The following is a 23,063-nucleotide window of genomic DNA, read 5'->3' as shown; positions in this document are numbered from 1 at the left end:
TTATTACTTTGTTATATTTACCTGTATGTGTCATAATAAACATATTTTCTTTCTTTCTTTCTTTCTTTCTTTCTTTCTAAAATGCTTAAAACATATTTAAAAAAGCCCCTTTCTTTTATCCCTAGTAACTACAGCTCTTCACCCTTCCTTAACCATTTCCTTTACCACCACGCTAAGTGTAGATAATAGATGAATTAAAAAATAGTTCTATCCATCGGTAATAAGGTCTTCAATTGCGCAGCAAATTAGTTCTACTAAGGTCTTCCTGATCCTTCTCCTCCTACCACGCACAGTACATCGTATATTTTATATCATATATTTTAAAAATGAATCCTAATCTCTTGCAATAAGTGTATAATGGATAAATAAAAAATAGTTGTATCCATCGGTAAAAAGGTCTTCAATTGCGCAGCAAAATAGTTCAAATAAAATCTTCCTAAACGTTCTACTTCTACCACCCATTACATTGATAAGCTGATTTAAAAAAATGAATCTTCATCACCTGCAATAAGGTCTTCAATTGCGCAGCCAATTTCGTCAGCTCATACAGTCTCTGTTCCTCTATACCGCGTCGTCTACACCAGGCCCTCCCCCCTCCCTTACCCTTCTCCTTCAACCACGCACAGTACAGAGATACGAGGGTTATGGGGTCGCCGTGATCTGATTCATCTGGCTTTCTGGCATTCTAAAACATTTTTGTTAATCATTATTTATTAAAAGAAAAATCAACACCCACTTGGAATGCAGAAATAAAAGGTTAATAATGATATATTATATATATTTTCTGATTTGATTTGTAAAAGTAGAAATATTTGGTTAATTTTCACAAATTTCTTGTATACTAGCAGTTCTAGCCCCGGCTTCGCCTGTGGTACATATATAGTCTATGTCACTCAGCAAAGTTGCAGCTTTCAAATGGTGAATGAATTTTTTTTAAATCGGTTCCATAGATTTTGAGTTTATCCATTACAAACAAACAAACAAAAATAGAATTTTCCTTTTTATAATATTAGTGTAGATGACATTATGTTAAATATTTATATCTTCCGGCGGAATTCGTTTCATCTTCCCACAGCAGAATTTAAGAACGAATTAAAATATTTAAAAAAATAATCCTTAATAAATAACCAAGAATTAAGACAAAAAATAGTCCAGACATTAACAAAAAAAACCTACCGAAAACAATTCTTACCTCACATTCAAAATCTCTATGCGCTCGCGTGGTATAAATTGACCGAATACCCAAAGCCGCGGATAAGGCCAATGCAGAATCCAACTTATGTGGTGGTAACGTCGCACTTCCCACCACCAGGGCCTTCGCCAGAGACACTTCTACCGGCAGGTTGGCTAACGCCTTGCCAAGTGCGGTTAGCTTCTCATTTGACGTCAAGGCGCCCTGAAAATAAGTAGAATTTCGGAGATATTAAAGATCATGTAAATTTTATTACCACTACATAGTATAAAGGAGTTTCCCGCGTCTGTACCTATGTATGTACGCTTAGGTTTTTAAAACTACACAACGGATTTTGATGTTTTTTTTTTAATAGATAAGAGTGATTAGAGGAAGGTTTATAAGTATGATAACATCTATTAAACTATTTTGAATTAATCGCGTGCGATTCCGCGAGCAAACGCTAGTATTTTATAATTTTTAACTCTTGAATCTATATCACAACGTAAAGAATAGACTCAATGCACCTAGCGGATTTAATTGAGTAATTTTTATCTTTTGAATCTTAGCAACTATCAAATCTTACAAATCTTAGCAACTAATTCTTGTACTAATATTGATAAGGCATAATATACGCTATAAGACACTATTAGCGAAACCAGTAATTTTTGCTTACTTTTTTAACCGTAATTTAAATGAAACTCAACTTTCGCTTATACAAATAAAAACGTTTTAAGTATAGCTTTTTTAGGGTTCAAACTCATATGGTAAACGGGACAAATAAAAGAAAATAGTGGTTAAGCAACGATTAACACGGTCATAAATTAGATGGTTGCCCAACGCACTTGACCATTTGTTTGATTCAGATTAAACTGGTAAATATCACAAGGCACTATATTTAAAACACTTCCAAGTATATCCTTACATGCTGTTTCAACTCCAGCAGCGCTTCCTCAATGGCATCTTCCGGTGGGGCATCTATAAAGGGGAATCGTCTGACATCGTTCACGCCAAGAGAGCTCATGAGCAATAACAATGAGGCTAGTGGAACCCTGGACACTTCTGGAGTGCTGAAGGCATCCATATCTGTGTACTGCTGTTCGGAGTATATGCGGTAGCATACTCCGGGGCCTGAAGAATTGGATTTATTTTTGTCAGTTAAAAGGTCAGGAGGAGTTAGGAGGTCAATAGGCAGGCCTCTTTACCGGTTAAGTCTAATCAAAAAAATTTTACAAATTCACATACAAGAAACTCACCAGTTCTTCCCGCTCTGCCCTTCCTCTGATCAGCGCTTGCTTTCGATATCCAAAACTCTTTGAGCCTCTGCATCTTTGTAGATGCGTCGTAGCTCATTTCTTTTACCTATAAATTAGTTTTGCTTTCAAGTGTCTTATAATATTAATAAAAGGGCGCTAAGAATTGAGAACATCCCTTGTGTTTGTAAATAAGATTTTACTTCTTATTCCATTGTATATACATTAAATTATTAAGAGAAAACTTTTATAATTTTTTGTAGCGTTTCCACGCAAAAACCATTGGACCAATATCAATTTTTTTTTCACCATTAGATAGCTGCAACTTCACTGAGTGACATAGACTATATACGTACCACAACAGCAACTACTTAAAACGTGATAATAGACAAACAGTCATCGACATAGTTATTTACCATTTATTATATGAGTACAGATAATAATAAATAATACATTATGTACCTTCCCCGAATCTACGACGAATCTTATGCCATCTATAGTAACCGATGTCTCAGCTATGTTTGTTGATATGATACACTTCCTAACGCCCTCTGGTGGATAGTCGAATACCTGAAAAGATATCAATATTAAATCAATTTAACTTGAAATGCATACAAACTTAATTTATTACATTGTTTGACTAAGGCTATAAGAGTGAGTGGAAACCAGGTAAAAAGTAGCCTATGTGCTAATCCAGACCTTAATCTATCAGCTGATTTTACGTGAAACTGTAACATACCCACATCCACATATCTATACATTCTTACAAACTTTCGCAGCGTAAGTAAGGATGTGAGTTTTAAAAAACACAAAAAAGTTAGAAAAAATATTGTAAATTGTTGTAATAAATTCGCGATTTCTACATTTTTTAATCTGTGCTCAGCTACTTAAATTATTGCTCGAGTCTAGGGCTGCCATCCGTCCGGGTTTCCCCGGATTTGTCCTAGTTTAGAAGGCGTCCGGGGAGCGTCCGGGCGGGGTTTTATTTGTCGTCCGGGTTTTACACTTTTCAAAAAAAAATAATAATCAACGCCCAACGGTCGCGCGCGACTCGAAACGTATATTAAACAATTTAAACTAAACGTAATTTTAATCAATTTAAACTAAACGTAATTTAGTTTAAATTGATTAAAAATAATAAATAAATATTTAAAACCATTAAAACTATATTTTTTCCACTTAGAAACTTAGAAAAAATAAAATCTCTTGAAACGTCCCGGGTAGTAAGATCCAAAATCCGGGGTTTTCACGTTTTTGTCCTGGGTGACAGACTTTCGAGGTGGCAGCCCTACTCGAGTCTATGTTCTCTTTACTGTGGCCATTACTGTATTATGTACATGTTCAAAGCAATAAGTTTTTGATGTCTAATTGTGAAACTAGTTTTTATTCATCAACTGAAAATGTACTGAGGCTATAGGGAAATAGATTTATATCTTACTTTATCCTGTTCAACCAATGAGAGGCCACTATGTAGCGGAAGTATAATCCAGCTCTTGTTCTTCTCGGCATATTGCTGTGCAGCATCACAAATAGCCGTTATCTCTTGAACTCCAGACATGAATATTAAGAGGTCACCTCTTTCATCACCTAGAATGTAACACAACAAATCTATTGGTTGTTAATGAAACATTTGGACCACCTTCTTGGTACAGCGTTATTTGTTATTTGCATTTTATTTATTTATATACTTACCAGCTGCGCCCCGCGGTTTCATCTGCGTAAGTCTGTATCCCATAGGAATATCGAGATAAAAAGTTGCCTATGTTTCATTGCAATCAGTTCAGTAGTTTTTACGTGAAAAAGTAACAAATATCCATACAAAAATACATCCATCCTTGCTTACAAACTTTCGCATTTATAATATTAGTAGGATGAAAGAAGGTAAAATAAAAATTTACCACTCACTTGGGTACTTATTATCAATCAAGCTCATAATCTGCACGTAAGGTTGTGGATCCAGTCGATCGTCTCTTGTTGGCTTCTCATCAATTAATACTGGCTTATATTGCAGCTCTATGGGAAACAGCCTACCAGGCACCTGTTATATTTACATTTGATTATTTGTTAAATTAATTTAATGTTTCCTAATTAAAGAAATGGGTAAGGATGATAAATGAATCATTCAGTATTAAAAAACATGTTAAACTTAAAAGCAATAATATATATTAATATTATTTTTGTTAATTGCTTTTCGTTTTGTCTAACTTTTAAATTATCAATAAACATACATGTATCAATTTCAATAAACATTCTACACTAAAAAAAACCTAATAATTATTGTGACATTTATTGAATAATTTTATATACAACTTACTTGAATAACAACAGCAGATTCCGCACTAAAATAATCTTCAAACAATTGTATGTTGATTGTTGCTGACATCAAAACAAGTTTAATATCACTCCGAGTGTGAATAAGGCATTTTAACACCCCCAACAAAAAGTCACCCATTAAATGCCTTTCATGAATTTCATCTAGTATAATGACGTCATAATTGGGCAAATTTTCTGAAGACATCTGTAATAATGAATTTAAAACCGAATTATGACGTGTCTTAAAGGTTAATGAGTGAAACTTTTTATTTTCATGTGATTTCTTTGATAAAATTATGAGCATACAAAAATCTAAATAACACTGCTGACAGTAAGTTGATACAATAATAGTAATAAACAAGCAGATATAGCAAATTTTCATAAAACTGAATTAACACATTGATTGTATCACTTAAATCAAATATGATATATAAGAATAGTTCTTTCTTGCCTTTAATCGCAAAATAAACATTGATAAGCAAAGAGTAACATACTATATAGACACAATATTCGAAATCTATATTTTATTAAAATAATAAAGAATAAATCTATTTGTATATTTATATCTTATTCCAGATATATACTGAAACCATAACACTAAATTACTTCAATTACCTCACATTATTAGACAATTGTGGTAAATTTCCTTACTTGTCTCAATAGCAGTCCTTCAGTAATGAAGCAAATATGTGTATCACCAGTTTTGCTCTTTTCAAACCGTATTTGGTACCCAACTTTCGTCTCGAATTGCGAAAGCATTTCAAATGCAACACGTTTGGATAATGATATACATGCTATTCTTCTTGGTTGTGTGCAAGCTGAAAATTTTAGTCATATAACAGTGATTAAATAAAGTAAGCTCTGGTGACTTAGCAATTAGGCCCTATTCAATCAAAGCATTCAGGTTTGAGACCAAATGTGTGTATTAAAATCAAATCAATTTGTTAGTTCTTATGCACATAGACCATATTACAACTATAACTGCTTATTTTTTTTATTTAAAAATAATGGACAAATCACCACTTGGCTGGCATGAAAATTTATGGTTAATAACATGTATGTTCATTTATGTATTTGAGAATTATTAAATTACTTATACATGTTCACAAAGTTATTAATTATATTTAATTATTATTTTATCTTATAATACTAAAAAATTTACAACCTCGTATTTTCTAATGGAATATTGGTTAAAATGCCATTATAAACATTTTCTACGTATTTGCTCACCAATATTTTGAAAACCAGCTTCATGTAGATATTGGGGAACCTGGGTAGACTTTCCACAACCGGTGTCACCAGCCACAACAACTACTTTTTCATTCTTCACAGCCGATACTATTTCATCCCTAAAATTACAAAGCTGAAGATACACATATATATTCTCACGGAAACAAATAATGATAGTGTCCTTGGCTTATTTTGGTTCTTTAATAAGAAATTGCTTAAATATTTTATGGTGTTAAATGTTATAGTATATGTATAATGTATGCATACCTATATTTAAAAACAGGCAATTCTTTTTGTGCTTTTCTCAATTTTTTAAGTTTCTCAAACCTTTCTTTGTTTTTAAAATCTATATATATAGAAATAATGTTTAGGAAAACATTGAATTTCCTTTCGTCTAATCTTCTTTTGCTCCTATCATCATACACTGTCTCCATAAATTTTATTTTTACTTTAAAATTAATACAATCGGTTTTTGAAAATAAATGCTGTATTTCAGTATTGTTTGTGTTAACATCATGAGTTTCTTTAGGTATGATTGGCTTTCCAGCTTTTCTCAGAGTAGCTTCATACTTTTTAACAAAAATCCAAAAGTCATCAATACTATTTGCAACAGTATTTGTATCGTTACTGTACAGTATGATTTTATTTAAGTTTCGTTTATAGTTTAAGAAACTAAAATCGTCTGTTTCTTCAATTATATTAGCACTAGTTGAAGGAGTCGGTGATATTTTTCTTATTTTCACTCTTTCTCGACGCTCGTTGCTACGAGATCGAGACCGTCTTCGCTTTGAAGAATATCTTTGATCTCTAGACTTTCTATCCATGATTTTGTTACCTAATTAATTACCAATGAAAGAAAAGATTTTTTGGTTTTTTAAAATACGCGTTTTGCAACTGTATATGACATGTTTATATTTTTCAATTTTGACTTTTTGAATTTGACAATGACATATCTTTTTTTCTCTCACGAGACGTGCTGTGCCCAAACATTCGTACACTGTACGAATGTTCATCTATTAAATATAAATAGCATAATGTATGAATGTTTATATTTTTTAACTATGCTTAGGAAGATCGTACTAAGTATTGCATAATATATGCTGATCACTTATTGGAATAAAACCAATGATAATGTCTAGACGTTTAACTTACCTTATTGTCTGTGCTATAGATAAACTGTATCATATTGTTGTATATTATAGCTTAATAGTCTTTAGCTAAATAGTCCTTCTATACACAACTTTTAATTCAATAATAAAAAATAATCATTACACATTCAGTGAAAACCGGCTCATTTCACTTATTTAGCCTATGATGAGTTCCAGTTATTACCATAATCATTTAACACGCAAATTATTTTAATCCTGAAAAGGAGCTTACCTACAGTTGAAACGCGTCTTTATAATTTATACCGCATCAATGCCCTCTATCGTCGATATTGTGATTTTTAGTTTAAATCCGCCATTGCGTTCCGCCATTTTGCTTGTTCAGGAGAGAACGTAAAACAGCTCCTATGTATTCTAAAGTGGTGATTAGTTATTTATTTTAATACAATTAGTGTTTCAATACACTAATGGCTTGCTTAAATACACTTAAGTTAGAAATTAAGACTCTAGAACAAGTGTTTCCCAAAAATCATGAGCGGTTTCAGATAATGTCAGCTAGTGTCGACGAACTGACCTGCAGATTCGTTGGCAAAAATGGAAAGAAATATGAGATACACGCGAATATCACAGTAAGTATTCATAGTATAAGTTTAATTATGTCTCAAAATTCCCGTACATCATATTTTATTATTGATGAACGGGTTTATTGATTACCTTTGTGACAAAGGGTCGTTGTTTATGAGGGCAGGGCTGTCAACAAAAGATTTACGGAAGTGATTATTTTGTAGACTGAAGCGTTTATTCAGGTGTGCTTAACAAGTAGTTCCATCATGTATGTTTATTCAAGATTAGTGATGCAATTAGTTTGGTGCAGTGCGCGCAGGTTTCGATCGCAACACATTTCAACATGATAGAGATTTACGAGCCCATGACGAATCATTGTATCGATCATTCAAGTTTCAGCGCGCTGGTCTTAGTGTTTATAACTAGTTACAGCTACGTTTATTGAGGGTAAGCACTATTTGGTTTGAATAACGGTATAGATGCGAGAATTTTGGGACAAAGCCACTTAGTCATGTTTTCTACCTGTTTTTTGTCAGCATTGTAATTCTTTTTGTATTGTTCAGATTGAATGAATTTGTGAACTGAGAAGGTTGTATATTATTCTTCTATTAGGATAGATTTAAAAATTTTCTTTTATTTCTTACTAATACATAATAAACGAGTTTTGTATAAATACAATTTATTATAATCAATTGATATAGTGTTTGAAGTTATAGAATTAAGTTTTGAAGTGTCTACTAATTTTATTGTGTTTCTTTAGTATAAAAAAATCTCACAAATTGTAAAAACACAAACACCTATATTTCATTATAATGGGTATATTTGGAAAAAATAGTACAAAGATGGACATTAATCTCAATCTTGTTTAATTTAGCTCAGATAAATCTATAATGACAACTTAGCTGTTGTTGATGAAGGATTTTTTTTTTTTTAATTGTAAGCTTGAAATCTAAAATTAAACCTCGTACAAGTACATAATACCATTGCATTAATTGTACCAAGATTGAAGGGATTGCTTGTAATATAAAAACAACAGCCTTTTACTAAATGCATTTAGTATATACTGTGTACTTATAGAAAATCTCCAATTTTTTATAGATGCCTAATATTGAACTACTAGAGCATAATGATTAAATATGATACTTGTTCATCTTTCAGGAGACATACCCCAATACACCACCTGTATGGTTTGCGGACAGTGAAGATCCAATAGTCACAAATGCAGTGCAAATTCTCAGTAATACACAGGGGAGAGATAATCATGTTATAAATCAGGTAAATAGTCAGTAGCATTCACCCTTACAAGGGTTATTGTTTCTAAGTAAATTAAATTTTAAAATTTGGTGTGTTAAAGATGATTTTTTAAATACATGTATATTATGTTTATTACCACTTAATTTGTACCATTATAAGGTTTTTTTTTATTTTTGGGATAAGTAGTAAATAATAGAATAATTCATAATATGTAGTTTTCTATTGCATTATTTTTTTTTAACATATTCTATTTAACATTGTTCATAATTATATACTAAGAAATATTTTTGAATTAAGTTTGAATGAAAATAATCATTCAATAATTTTTGCTACATCCTAAACTAAATAATTTATAAACTAAGCTTGAGTAAGTTAAATTTACTTGTTAAGTAATTAACAAGATAAAATAATTTATAGGTGGGTATATTATTGAGAGAGCTATGCAAGTTACATGGTGTGCCCGAGCCTCCAGATTTGGACTCGCTCTCTCTGCCTGTCCACCCTATGCCCCATCAGAGGTTTGTTATAGAATAAGAAATACAGTTCCTTATATTAATAACATTTTTAATGGCGCTCGGGTAGATTGTTGTTATTGGTCATACAGAACACTAATTTTCATTCTACATTCTTTTACTTATTTCTTTCTAAAGTTGTTAGAACGCTAAATTAATTTATTTTATTAAAGGCTTTTATCTTGAGGAGAAGACAGACGGAGATCTCAACTAGTTAATTCATACAATTTAATAAATTTAAACAACAGAAAACAAGCACATCATTCCTATAATCATAATTATACAAGATGAAGTTTCATGTATACTATAACTATCTACTCTATGAAGTTCTGTATAAAATAATGTTCAACTTGTAAATATATTCACTGAATGTGGGCTATCTCCATACTTTCTTCTATTTTTTAACAATGAAAAATTATCGTACAATAACAACACGCTAAAAGAAATGCAAATTTGAAATAAATTATTGAATTTGCACATTCAGTTTAGATTAGCCATTGTAGTATGCAAAATAAGTTCCGTAACTTTAGTTTGTTTACATGGATAAATTCACTTGTTTCAGCTTTTTATCGCACGTAAATAACTATTGTTCGTTCGGCACATAACACCCGATAATAATCGATAGTGCACTGCGCAATTTTATTTCCTTACGTGGATCGTGTTTACATTAAATATTAATATTCATTGATCGATAACTCCTTCCGTTTTGAACTGTAAGAGTTGTAGTAAGATGATTAGATTTTAAGCTGAGGTTTTGTATTATTATTCGTAAATATATATTATTTACAAAATATTAGATCTCTATTATTGTTTTGTGTTTCGTTTTACTTGACTATTTTAACGATTTTAATCACGCTTCATAACAGCTATTGATATACGCGAAAATGTTATAAACCATATGTGTAAATAATTTTGTTACAGTTTTGATTAATTATATCCTACAGTTACAGTATTCATTATTCGTTTGCTCTCCTAAATAAAAGGGAAATTGTATGATGCAAACTTTACCATTACTTACATCGTCCCAATACTATGAAATTTAATCTTAGTCAATAATTTCGAAATGATATTGTATTTCAATGTTATATTTAGTTGAATTTCATTTTTTGAATTGTTAAAAATTCCAGAGTACCAAGTGTAACGTCAAATGGAGCAGAGTCAGGTACGGAAGAAGATGAGGAAATGGCTGCCGAAGAAGATGAATCAGAGGGAGAAGATGACTTGCCACTAGAAATGGTTGACGACGCTGGTAGAAGCAACAAAGTGAGTAGTTTGTCTAATTTAAAATCAATAATTTAAGAGTATTCTACATAATATGATGTACGTAGAATACAGTTATACAATATAAGAATGTTTATTGAAGTGAAACTTCTTTAAAATCGTTTTGATTTCAAACCTGATGCAACAGAAAAAACGACAGGTAAGAGACACAAATACAAAAATGTGTAGAATGAAGCCAGACAGAAATATACATACTATTTTATATATTATATTCATCTCATTCTTTTGTCGATTTACTGAAGTTTCACTTCTATCGTGTGTGAATCGCACACACTCCTTTTTTTAATCAACTAAACTGGAATATGGTGAAAGAATTAATGAGATATGTTTTTTTTATTTTAATAGAAACATACTATTATGTAGTCTCAAAATATTATATAATAAATACATAAATTTACATAGATGTTTATTATAATGTTTCAGGACGACATGGAAACAGAACACTTAGCCACATTGGAGCGATTGAGACAGAATCAACGGCAGGACTATTTATCAGGCAGTGTATCTGGTAGTTTACAAGCGACAGACCGTCTTATGAAGGAACTCAGGGATATATACCGTTCACACTCATTTAAGAATAATATGTATTCTATAGGTGAGATGATTTTTTTTTTCATACACATTATATCTGCCCTTTAGGCATCATTATATGTGCTAAGCTTCAAATGTTATGGTAAATTATTATTTGATATCTAATTGACCAGCTGTTCATGATATATATGTAGCCCATGTCACTTGGTGAAGATGCAGGTTTCTAATGGTAAAATAATTTTTAAATTATCAGTACAGTTGTTCTTGTGTATTTGAGTTTTGAGTTTAAGTTGACTATATGAATTTAAGCAATATTCATTTACCAGGTGTGAAATACCTGGGAATAAGTGAAATGTTAAATACTAATAAAATAAAAACTGTTTATAACACTTGTCAATTTTTAAGTAAACATTGGATGTTATTGGTTTGGTTTTGTTTACATCTTTAGAAATTCTGGGTTAAAAATGATATACTCTAATGAAATGCTTTCTGAACATAAATCATAAAAATATATGTATATATTTAACAATCTTATTAATATTTTTGGCAACTATAACACATGATTTATATTTTCAGAGTTGGTAAATGATTCACTTTATGAATGGAACATTAGACTAAGATCAGTGGATCCGGACAGTCCGCTACATAATGATCTGCTAGTGCTGAAGGAGAAGGAAGGGAAGGACTCGATATTACTAAATATCATGTTCAAGGAGACATATCCTTTTGAGCCGCCTTTTGTTCGGGTTGTTTACCCTATTATATCTGGTGAGGATTTGTTTGTTTTGTAGAGGTCAAAGTCGTGTATACAAATGTAATCAAATGATTATAATGAAACATTTAATGAACAATAAATATTAATGTACATTGACTGAGTGTCAATTAATTTAAGTATTTAATGTTTGCTGATAGATTTTGTTTTCTCTCATTGGTTTTGCTTATATGTATGTAACATTATACTAACACTATGTAATTAATATTAAATGCCTCTACTTTCCGCATTTTTTTACAATGAAAACCAGTGATTCAATGTTCAGTGGTGCTCTATGTTAGAGAAAATACAGTATACAGGTCCACTCTGCATGAAAAAGTATCAAACTGTGATATTTTGAGATTAAGTACCAAGAATAATTCATATTATTATCAGAACTTTAATTTTATATAGTAGCTTTCCACCTGCAACTTTGCCCGTGGAGTTGTAGAAAATTCCTATGAGAACATAAATTGTTTATATAGTTTGTAAACATAATAAAACACAAATTAATATGATTCCAGGAGGCTATGTGTTAGTTGGAGGTGCGATATGCATGGAGCTATTAACAAAACAGGGCTGGTCGTCAGCGTACACCGTGGAGGCGGTGATAATGCAAATAGCTGCGACTTTAGTGAAAGGCAAGGCGCGGATTCAGTTCGGCGCGACTAAAGTCGTGTCGCAGTCGCAGTACAGCCTCGCCCGCGCGCAACAGAGCTTCAAGTGCCTAGTGCAGATACACGAGAAGAATGGTGAGGTCACTTTGATGATATCATTGAAACTTGGTGCGACTAAAGTCATGACACTGTTCATCCTCGCCTTTAAGTACCTAGTGCATAAACATGAGAAAAATCATATTGTTTGTTATACAAACAGCAAGGGAATAGTCCTATCTAAACACATAAAATATACATTATTTATACAGATTTCAAGTCATTACTTTTGTCAGTGATAAAACATAATTTGTTATATGGTGATAATTAATGTGGATTTTAAAAATCTCCAATCATATGCAATGTACCTGAATATATCGACTAGCGACATCCGCGGCATCACTCGGTTGGTGCGTGAGCAAAAAGCCGACATTTCACATTACTCAACACTTTTTTTTGTTGTTTACGCAGAAGTACTATGTATGCCAAAAAATTTACAAAATTGTATTTTGAATTCTTTCATTGTGTTTATTTTGTTTGTTAATGCAATCTTAGGACAATGAATTTTAAATTAATCACAATATGTCCTTTATCTCTGAATCACATCCATATAATTAGGTTATTATATCTGTTTCCATAATAATTAACATAGTGTTTTTTTATTCCAGGATGGTTCACACCGCCAAAGGAAGACGGCTAAGTGTAGCCGTCACACAGTACATAAGACTAACGTGTTACTATCGCCCATGAACTCTACACTAAATCGGAAAAGTGACGAATAGTATTCGATTCCATTACGTTTTATTGAGCGCAGTTTGTATATTACTGTGTTGTGTATGACTGTGGAACGTATCTCATATTGTATGTGTATTGATAAGTGCTATTATTGTTCTGAATGCAGTGCGGTAACGAGAGACTCATAAGACTTATAGGAAATGTTTAATGTGTAACGTTTTTTGTAATCATTAATTTTTCTCGTAAAGTTATCCATATGTGTAGACCTAGACGTTAACGAAGTGTAAAGTTGAAAATTCTTTGCATTTCTTTTTAGTTATCGGAATAAAAGAACCTGTGATTCGTAAACAGTTTTTTGTTGATCCTCTTTATTATTGGGTATTTTAGTACTTCCAAATATATTTAGTGAAATTCGTGTAGTCATAGAATGCAGCTTTTCAATGACCGACCCGGGATTTGAGCTTAGCATAGTTGATTGACACATTTGAATGTACAGAAAACATGCTATACACGTGAAATGTTCTAGAAAAGAAACCAAGGCATATGAAGATTTATAAGAAAGATATATACAACAGAATGGATGCAGTCATCAATCACTGTAGAGATGAAGATATATTTAAGCAAGGATCTTATATGTATCACTTTTGTACAATGTTATATGCTACCATCTTAAAGGTAAGGCTTATATAGTTTGAAGAAACTTACAATTTTATATGAACAGCAATACAATGTACTCATTCATCTCGTGCCTAAATAAATTAAGTTGATGTAAGGTTATTCTGAGACAGAATAAAAAATAAATAACATTGTACCTAAACCAGAACTTGTAAATATTTTTAGTTGTCGGCGTAAAAACAATAAAAATATATTCATATTTACTTGATTATTATATGTAAACAACAAATTGTCCCTTTTACAATACCTCTATCTAATATTTAATACAGCCTGGGTATAAAATATAATCAACACAATCTCTTACTAATATAAGAACAATGATTGAAGCATGAAAAGAAAATAATGATTAGGTTAAAAATATATAATTCTCTTCAAAGAAACACTTAACTCATCACCACATCTTAAATAATACCAATACCAAATTACTATGTTATTACAATAAAAATACAACCTGACAACCCATTTTATCGCCACAGAATGAACTTCTGTTCATAGTTTCGCTTTAGCATTCTCTTTATTATGTTCCATCAATGTTTTCAATCCCATAACATGCTGTATTGCGCCAGGCTCATTCAGCCTCTTGCAGTAATCTTTTTCTTTCATAGTATTGTACCATTGCATTAATTTTGGATATCTAAAAGATATTGATTTGTAAAGATTCATTATTTTTTAAGTATATGCCGAGAAAGTGTGGTGGTTCAGTAGTGAGGACTTTTGGGATGAGACTAAACAAGCATGCAGGAAAGAAATGGCTTTTTCAATTTATCTGTGCATTATCCAAATCACCATGGCATCATCACAACAATGATCACTTTAAATCACATCACCATTGCATCATCACAACAGTGATCACTTTAAAACTGAAGAAAAAAGCATTGAGGCAACCAGCATGGCCAAGAAACAAGTACAATGACATAATATGACATCTACTTGTACTTGACCAGCATAGTATAGACCAATGTCTCTGAAGTGTGAACATATTTGGGCCGATGATAAATTAAATATGCAAGCTTGCAAACTTAACATGTAAATAATGTATAATAAACAATTTGAGAAATAATTACCTATTATGGTCTATAGGAATTAGTCCATGGAGTGATGACATTGTTGTCATCACGCTAATATCAGCTAGTGTGGCCACATCATCAGCCAAATAAACATTTTCAGATAGGTAAGCTTCGAGTATCCTGTATGAATCTTCAACATTTATTATCATTGACTTTGATATTGCAGTCAATCTGCCTGTATAAATACCGGCCTGTAATCATAAATTTATTTTGTAAGTATTGTAATATTGCATTAGTTACTATACTACTAGTATACTATCCCCCAATCATCAATTCACTTGATGGAATACTTTACTGAAAATCCATAGCAGTTAGCATTAATAGGTTGGGACTTTGACATAGCATTATGTATTCCTTATGTGTTAAAAATCAGACAACAAAAAAATAGAAAGTGGCAATTGAGGTAGAAAAAAATTGAAATTTATAACATCAATAGATAAGCTCAAATTCTAAGTGACATTGGAATTAACAAAGGACACTGACAAAAATAGTTTACCATAATTGATCTTAATCTTGGAAATAAAAGTCCACAGTCAAAAAATAATCTTTGGTTAATTGTAGCCCTTTTTCTTCTATCTTCTGGATATAGATAAGAGTGCTCTGGTTTTGCATGTTTGTCAAATAGGTACAGCATTATGGCATGACTGAAATTACAATATTTAATTAAGATGGAAAGGTGAGTCTTTCGTATTATTTTTCTAAAAGCTTGGTATGTCTATCATCTATCTTAAGCAAAATATTAATTTTGACCTACAAATTTATTATTATCAATCAATAACCTCTAGATATAGAAACATTGGAAAAAAAAATTGTACAAATGGTGGCCTTATTGCTATAAGCCGTCTCTCTCAGACAATCTTCAAGTGAAGGACAAAATGAATTCTATTCATCTGTTTAGGAATCCAATAGTTTAAAGTATCCATATTCATATAATATAAATAGATACATAAATATATTATAATCTACAGTAGCATAATATGTTTATATTTGTAAATTATATTTATTATGGTTTCATGTTTGAAGTTTTGATTTGAAAAAAGAGAATATATAAGAATGTTTTTTAAAAGGATTATGTTAAAAATAAATGTGAATATCAAATAGCATTCTTTGAATTTCAATGAATATTGCTACTATGAAACAATCAGTCTCCCCGTGAGCACGCTCGCTGTAAAGTGTTCGAAACGTCGGGTTAATAATATAATTAATAAATCGCGTTTAATCCACTTTAAAAACTTTTTAACGGATTGTTAAAAAATTTTTAATTTCTAAATAAAACAATTTGTTTTTATTATTGGCAGCTAAAAATTTAACTTTACCTGTCAGCTAAGTTAAAGTTGTCTTCTTCCCACAATGGAATGGTTTTCATAGGATTTTTCTGTAAATAAAAAACTTACTATCAAGTACATTTTATAATATATACTGTCTGAATACAATTATAATATTATATGTATTACAGGAGCTTAGAAAAATATTGAACAACCTCAACAAGTGTTTGGTTGTGGTATGCCAAAAAGGGAATTTGGTGTGACTGGGAGAAGTCTACAGAACAGTTAACCAAGATAAGCTAAAATGTTACTATGATAGAATATGACACCTCCCATAGGTACTTAAAAGTAAAAACTACTTCACAAAGTAATTGTTTTCTTAAATTGATGGTAATATAATTTGCCCTTACCTTTGTCAACTCTGGTGTATCTTGCTCTCTGAGAAATGGATTAATTATTATTTCTTCATATGGAACTTTAAGGATGTCTGTAAGCATCATCACTGCTCGAGCAGGTGGACTACCATCTATTTTGTAAAATTTCGCCATTTTGATTGTACTCGATAAATTATTACAGTTCAACTTTTGAAAGGACTTTATTTTTGCTTTCCATATGTGTGCTATAATAATCTGCAAGTAATATTTTTGAGAATGGTTTTACTTTTAGTAGATATACTATATTACTACTCAATTAGTAGAAATATATGTCAAAATTTAAATTAAGATATGAATTAGAAGTATTGTTTTTACTCTTTTTCATTTTGTGATAACATGATAAGATCGAAATAAAATATAGTAATACCATTTTATAAATGGCTGCATCTTTCTATCCGGGTACTGTACGAATAATGTATAATTATTTAAATTCCATTGTATTATTTTATTAAAATCAATTAAATAAAAAGAAAACAAAAAACTAATATACCCGGACGAATAATTAAAAATTATTCATACGGTACCCGGACAAATAGTCACATCGTTTATACATTTTGAGAAAACTTTACAAATTACTAACCTTAGCTTTGGACATGGAGACTTAAAAATTTTATATTGTGTTAATAATATTTCAATATTTTTTGAGTTTGCTTTTTACATTTTTGTTTCATAATATTGTTTTACGTTGACATATACAAACGGCAACTAAATCGTATTGTGACGTTAGGCTATGACGTTATCGTTCAAAAATCAAAGTTCAAACCAAAGATATTGAATGTTAAAGATATACTGCTCATGGACGCGACGAAAAGCAAAATAACATGTGTTGGTACAGTGATAGACATATGAATATTAACTAGTGATGGCCACGATACACTTAAGCATTAAATAAATATCGATTGCTTTATTTGGTAGGCCTTTTTTTAGACATTAATATTAACTATACCTAAATACGAGTTGGGTTTAACTTCTGGCAAATAGCATCCGTGTAATGATAATGTTTGGTATTTGCGATACATAGTAAGTACTTTAGGAGGGTTCGCGAAGTTTTCTATTTAATTGCCAAAACTTTTTATTTCAATAAAATAAATTTTCTATGATTGATAATATGCCTAGACATTCATAAAATTACTGTCAAAGCCCAACACCTAAAAGTTCATTGCTGAAACCTAAAGAAACACATGTTATAAATTATATAGGTACGTACGTAAAATAGGGAAACTTTATAAATGAGAAATTTTGAAAGAATAGAAAAAATTTGATCACGAGGCAGGATTCGAACCTGCGTTTCTTGCCTAACCGTAGCAACGCCTAGCCTCTCGGCCACCCGTGATCCTGCCACAGTAATCGAATTTCTTCTACTCTTTCGGTTTCATGTGCCTAAGGGGCGTTGCTACGGTTAGGCAAGAAACGCAGGTTCGAATCCTGCCTCGTGATCAAATTTTTTCTATTCTTTCAAAATTTCTCATTTATAAAGCATTTCAATGCTATAAAACTAAAAATTAAATAGGGAAACTTTAGATAAATTTCCTAAACTTTCCCCTCCTTTAAGATAAAATAACATACCTATATATGATTTGTTATAATATCAGTTATCACTTACCTATAACATTTATTTTTATTGATATTCGTGACGTCATCAGTTTGTCAAGCACTAGCCTAACAATTTCCTATTTTCTTCAAATTATTTTTGCAAATTCTGGAAATTTACGTACATATATTATCAAGCTAGAACAATATGTAAAATGGCTTTCTGAGTCAAATAGTAGCATAAATTTAGCAAAATATAGTTCGAAATATTCTAAAGAGAAAATTGTAATTACCTGTGAAAAATGTAGGTAAGTATTTGGATTATTATGCCCTTCAACATCGCAATTAGATACGGAACACATCGTTCTTTATTTTTATTTAAAAACTAAACCAACATTAAATTATTAAAACTATTAATTTTAAGGAAAACACATGGCAAGCACCAGCTTTCAAATAAAAAACGAATCATAACAATCGGTTTACCCAGTATAAAGTTACACGGTTACAAACACAAAAAATACAGTCTCTCCTTTTTTTGAAGTCTGTTGAAAACACAATAGCTCAATTCCATACATTATTTGAATTATTCGAATGGTATACATTTAATAATACTTTGACGATTCAAAAGAGCAAAGATGAAGGAAATTTAGTCGAATAAAATATGCTTGAGAGTTTGTTTAAAAATATATATCTTTCTGTTGATCTTAAAAAAAGTGGTAGGTAATATACCACGTACGTACGCACGTATAACACCATTAATTTTATAATACTAGCTGCGCCCCGCGGTTTCACCCGCGTAAGTCCGTATCCCGTTAGAATATCGGGATAAAAAGTTGCCTATATGTTATTCCAGTTGTCCAGCTGTCTACGTACCAAATTTCATTGCAATCGGTTCAGTAGTCTTTGCGTGAAAGAGCAACAGCACACACAAATCCTTATAAAATTTTTGCATTTATAATATTAAGTTTAGTAGTGTAGTATTAGTAGTACTAGTAGGATTTGCTGTCTGCCCCGGCTTCAACCGGGATACAATTTTTCTCTCCATAAGAACCTTCCATGTGCCATAGCAAATACCATAAAAAAGATATCGGTCAAATTTGTCGAGTTGTTGCACACATTAGGCGATCCATTTTTATTAAAAAGATGTATCTAATTGGAATATTCGCAAGTCACATCAGTTTTTATGTTAGGTACATAGGTCATAGTTACTTTTCTATATATATAAACCGCTTATCTCAAAATTTGTGCACCGTTTTTATATTTTAATAGGATACAGGATACTTGAATTTGGGGTCTCAGTATTGCGTTAATATAAAAAAAAAATTAAAACATTATTATGAAGGAAAGGAAACTTTTCAACCAAAGGTTATGAAAAGTCATTGTATTTTAACGCATACAATAAAGATGTTTTAGTAGGTACACTTACCTATATTCCATTTATAATGGCGCCAATATTGAAATTAAACTACATACATTCATAAAACTTCGAAGTTTGAAGTCGAACTGTCTTGGATTTAATTGCAATTCATCTGAATTACGTTTCCTTGCTGGTTTCTTGGATGTTTCTTAGAAACAATAAATCACATTACACCACGTTCCCCTTTTAGCTATGGTTTTGACGCTAACTGTAATTAATCAATGTGTCAGCCAGGATTACGATTCTGTATGGCGAAAATATATCGCGGATAACATAATATTTAAAACAAGCCGTCTTCACCCGCGTTGACACGGATAGTAAAACGAGAACGTCGGTATAAATTTAAAATTAGAATTATATTATTAATGAAACTTAATTTAAATTGTCTTGCTACTAAACAGGCAACATTATCTGCATAGCATTTTCAAAATTGAAGAGTTTTAATCATTCATTATTGTGAATACAGAAATATAAATATATGGTTTTTTCTTATGTCATTATCGCATTGGTAGTACCTTGTTATGCTATACTTGAGTATACATTATTATTCAACTGTTTGAACATGTAAAAAACAGTTGAATAATATAAAAAAACAACAGTTTTTGAGACTATAGCGCGATATCCATCGTGCAATATTTTTATTCTTTCAATTTTATATCTAATAAGTTATAAATAAGTGACGCAATCGTTGGATGATAATAAAACGTACATCAATTTATATTGTTTAGTTATTATTATGATAGCATTATTCTGAAGATGATAAAATTATAATTACTTAATTTATATGCATATCTCATTAATGTGGATTTTAAAATAGCTTCTAGCAGGTAAATTAAATACGTATTAAACATCAAACCAATTATGGATTAACAGTGTATAGTCTATTTTATAATAATTATGATTCTTATATACTATAAAAATTTTATTAGTCTTACAAATATAAGTATATATTGTATCTTACTGAATATAATATAGATACGTTTTAATATGGCACAGTAGTGTAGAGATACGAAACTGACTCAGCGTAATGGATTCGTCTTATTGCTTCAGCGAGCATCACGGATATATCCATAGTTTGCAATTTAGGGCACAACTTCATATGTTTATCTTGCGGAATAGTGTTGGTCACAACTAATGCTTCTAGACACGAATTGTTTATTTTATCAATAGCATTTCCAGCGAGAACTCCGTGAGTAAGTATAGCATAGATCTTGTTAGCTCCAGCTTCGCGTAATTTCTCTGCACCTTTTACAATAGTGTCACAGGTGTCAGCTAAATCGTCTACCATAATAGCGGTTCTGTTCCTTACGTCCCCTACTAAAACAGTCGAGTCTTCGTCGTTAGCTCGCTGCCTTTCCTTGTGTATGATAGCAAAATCAATATCGAGTCTATCGGCGATAGATGTCATTCGTTTTACACCGCCCGCATCAGGCGACACCATGACACTACTCTCCCATTCAGGTATATTATCTTTTATCCATTTTGTGATCGCCGGCTCAGCGTAAAGATTGTCGACGGGTATGTTAAAGAAACCTTGAATTTGGGATGAGTGTAAATCAATTGTTATTACATGATCAGCACCGGCGACTGATATCAGATTGGCAAGTAATTTGGCTGTTATTGGAGCACGGCTCTTGTCCTTTTTATCTTGTCGTGAATAGGGAAAACTTGGAATGACTGCTGTTACGCGGGAGGCAGATGCGATTTTGCAAGCGTTTATCATGATCAACAGTTCCATGAGATTGTCGTTAATTTCTCCGCAGCCACTTTGTACGATGTACACATCCTCTCCACGGACAGATTCACCAATTTCGACATTAGTTTCCTTATTGCTGAACTTTTTTGTTGTCGCTCGACCTAAATCGAGGCCGAGGCGTGCGGCTATCCTTTTTGCGATATCTGGATGAGAACTCCCACTGAATACTTTAATGTTTGGCATCCTTGGTTCTTGTTTAACTTTACTTTTATCTTGTTCGTTGGTAGTTGTAGGTGGTTCGTGATCACCAGTTGGTTTCATGAGACTGACTGACGCAAGTGAAGAATCTTCACTTTACGGTTACTGATAGTGAAATGAAATGTTATGTTCATATGGCAGATTTATCAAAGTTCAAGTCGGGGTCAGCTCGATTCATATCGCAACCGTAATAGAAGCATATTGTTTGTTACTAAATCACGTTTAAACTTTAAATAACTAAATAAACAAGTACGATTTCATCATGTAAACACGAGAGATACGTTGATATAATTGGCTCTGTATGTATACTCTGGTAAATTACGGTTTGTTTTCAATTTAATACCAAGTAAGCAAATAGTAATAGTTTGATTATTAAATATTAATTATTATGTCTATCGAAATTGTGTGTTTTATAATGATTAAATAGGCTGGATACTACCTATTCCATATTAAATTTTTTATACAGACAAGTAGCAATATTGTCCCTATAAATGGCTCAGTCGTACATAGTCTTACCATATACTTGGTTAAAATAACAACTTAATATGTAATTTTAGGATATTGCAATTCGAGAATAGTTATATTGTCTATGAAAAATTTAATAAACGACTTAATGTGAATAAAATTGAGCCTTTGTATTTCTTGAAATGTATATGTGTAAATTGTATAATTTACATAAATATAATCAATTAATTATTATTATTGTGATTCTGATTTATTTAGTGATAGTGCTGCGAATCTGACACGCCGTTCTATACAAACTTCATATTGAATGGGATAGCTTTCTGTAGCAAACCTTATATCAATACAGTATAGTAATATATATATAAAATTCTCGTGTCACAGTTTTCGTTGCCATACCCCTCTGAAACGGCTTGACCGATTTTGATGAAATTTTTTGTGCTTATCCGGTATTTATGAGAATCGGCTAACATCTATTTTTTTTATACCCCTAAATGATAAGAGTAAGGCAGAACAGCGTTTGCTGGGTGCAGCTAGTAGTAATATATTATCTGAATCAATATCAAACATGGCTCTTCTAAACTCTCTGTGTATTTATCATCATTGCTACTACGATCATAGTTTGTATAAAGGAGTCACTGCTAATTTTAAACTATATAATTTTATTTATGTCGTTAGTTGTTTAATTATTTTTAATATAGTTAGTGGACCCGCAGGAGTCGGGAATGAACGACGCCAACGTCCGCGCAATTTTCTTAAGAAACGTACCTAAAAATATAATGCTTCACGCATTAATGCATAGATATGACCAAAAATCATTCTAATTTGTTATGCTATAAGTAATTTTTATTCTGTCTTTCAGTACCTGTATTAAAACATTTAAGATAAGATAATAAAATGTATGT

The 23,063-nt window shown here is 31.4% G+C and overlaps 4 protein-coding genes across 4 annotated transcripts in view; 1 reads left to right on the top strand and 3 right to left on the bottom strand.

Annotated features, from left to right (window-relative positions):
* Positions 1-6,874, bottom strand: part of LOC119839716 (probable ATP-dependent RNA helicase DHX34) — a 12,868-nt gene extending 5,994 nt beyond the window's left edge. The window contains exons 1-11 of the mRNA XM_038366149.1: positions 6,235-6,874; positions 5,968-6,086; positions 5,389-5,555; positions 4,739-4,942; positions 4,330-4,462; positions 3,863-4,011; positions 2,887-2,994; positions 2,428-2,533; positions 2,097-2,302; positions 1,193-1,396; positions 503-685 (exon numbers count right to left, since the gene is read on the bottom strand). Of these exons, the coding sequence (XP_038222077.1) occupies positions 503-685; positions 1,193-1,396; positions 2,097-2,302; positions 2,428-2,533; positions 2,887-2,994; positions 3,863-4,011; positions 4,330-4,462; positions 4,739-4,942; positions 5,389-5,555; positions 5,968-6,086; positions 6,235-6,791 (2,136 nt within the window). The 5' untranslated portion in view covers positions 6,792-6,874. The remainder of the gene's footprint in view (positions 1-502; positions 686-1,192; positions 1,397-2,096; positions 2,303-2,427; positions 2,534-2,886; positions 2,995-3,862; positions 4,012-4,329; positions 4,463-4,738; positions 4,943-5,388; positions 5,556-5,967; positions 6,087-6,234) is intronic.
* A 552-nt stretch (positions 6,875-7,426) lies between these two features.
* LOC119839538 (ubiquitin-conjugating enzyme E2 Q2) lies at positions 7,427-13,702 on the top strand. Its single transcript, XM_038365841.1, has 8 exons — positions 7,427-7,702; positions 8,796-8,912; positions 9,309-9,409; positions 10,531-10,666; positions 11,108-11,279; positions 11,792-11,983; positions 12,491-12,718; positions 13,288-13,702. The coding sequence occupies exons 1-8, from the start codon at positions 7,541-7,543 to the stop codon at positions 13,317-13,319; spliced, it is 1,140 nt and encodes a 379-aa protein (XP_038221769.1). The 5' UTR covers positions 7,427-7,540; the 3' UTR covers positions 13,320-13,702.
* A 673-nt stretch (positions 13,703-14,375) lies between these two features.
* Positions 14,376-17,502, bottom strand: LOC119839539 (glutathione S-transferase 1-like). Its single transcript, XM_038365842.1, has 6 exons — positions 17,376-17,502; positions 16,772-16,990; positions 16,413-16,471; positions 15,593-15,740; positions 15,094-15,287; positions 14,376-14,663 (listed from the first exon to the last, which is right to left on the bottom strand). The coding sequence occupies exons 1-6, from the start codon at positions 17,388-17,390 to the stop codon at positions 14,519-14,521; spliced, it is 780 nt and encodes a 259-aa protein (XP_038221770.1). The 5' UTR covers positions 17,391-17,502; the 3' UTR covers positions 14,376-14,518.
* Positions 17,503-20,724: 3,222 nt separating this feature from the next.
* Positions 20,725-21,699, bottom strand: LOC119839659 (ribose-phosphate pyrophosphokinase 2-like). The gene has a single exon (XM_038366061.1). It carries the CDS (start codon positions 21,679-21,681, stop codon positions 20,725-20,727), a length of 957 nt encoding a protein of 318 aa, XP_038221989.1. The 5' UTR covers positions 21,682-21,699.
* Positions 21,700-23,063: the final 1,364 nt, after the last annotated feature.

The sequence above is a fragment of the Zerene cesonia genome, chromosome 4, assembly GCF_012273895.1.
Source record: "Zerene cesonia ecotype Mississippi chromosome 4, Zerene_cesonia_1.1, whole genome shotgun sequence".
In the NCBI taxonomy this organism is placed as follows: domain Eukaryota; kingdom Metazoa; phylum Arthropoda; class Insecta; order Lepidoptera; family Pieridae; genus Zerene; species Zerene cesonia.
This window is presented reverse-complemented; position numbering and strand designations above follow the sequence as displayed.

Bases quoted from the DNA above. Each gene is read 5' to 3' on its own strand.
- LOC119839538 (XM_038365841.1), top strand. From the start codon at position 7,541: ATGGCTTGCTTAAATACACTTAAGTTAGAAATTAAGACTCTAGAACAA. The intron at 8,913-9,308 runs GTAAATAGTCAG...AATAATTTATAG, and splicing joins ATAATCATGTTATAAATCAG to GTGGGTATATTATTGAGAGA. The intron at 11,984-12,490 runs GTGAGGATTTGT...ATATGATTCCAG, and splicing joins TGTTTACCCTATTATATCTG to GAGGCTATGTGTTAGTTGGA.
- LOC119839539 (XM_038365842.1), bottom strand. The intron at 16,472-16,771 runs GTAAGGGCAAAT...TTTTATTTACAG, and splicing joins ATACACCAGAGTTGACAAAG to AAAAATCCTATGAAAACCAT. The intron at 15,741-16,412 runs GTAAAGTTAAAT...TTGTAATTTCAG, and splicing joins AACTTTAACTTAGCTGACAG to TCATGCCATAATGCTGTACC.
- LOC119839659 (XM_038366061.1), bottom strand. From the start codon at position 21,681: ATGCCAAACATTAAAGTATTCAGTGGGAGTTCTCATCCAGATATCGCA.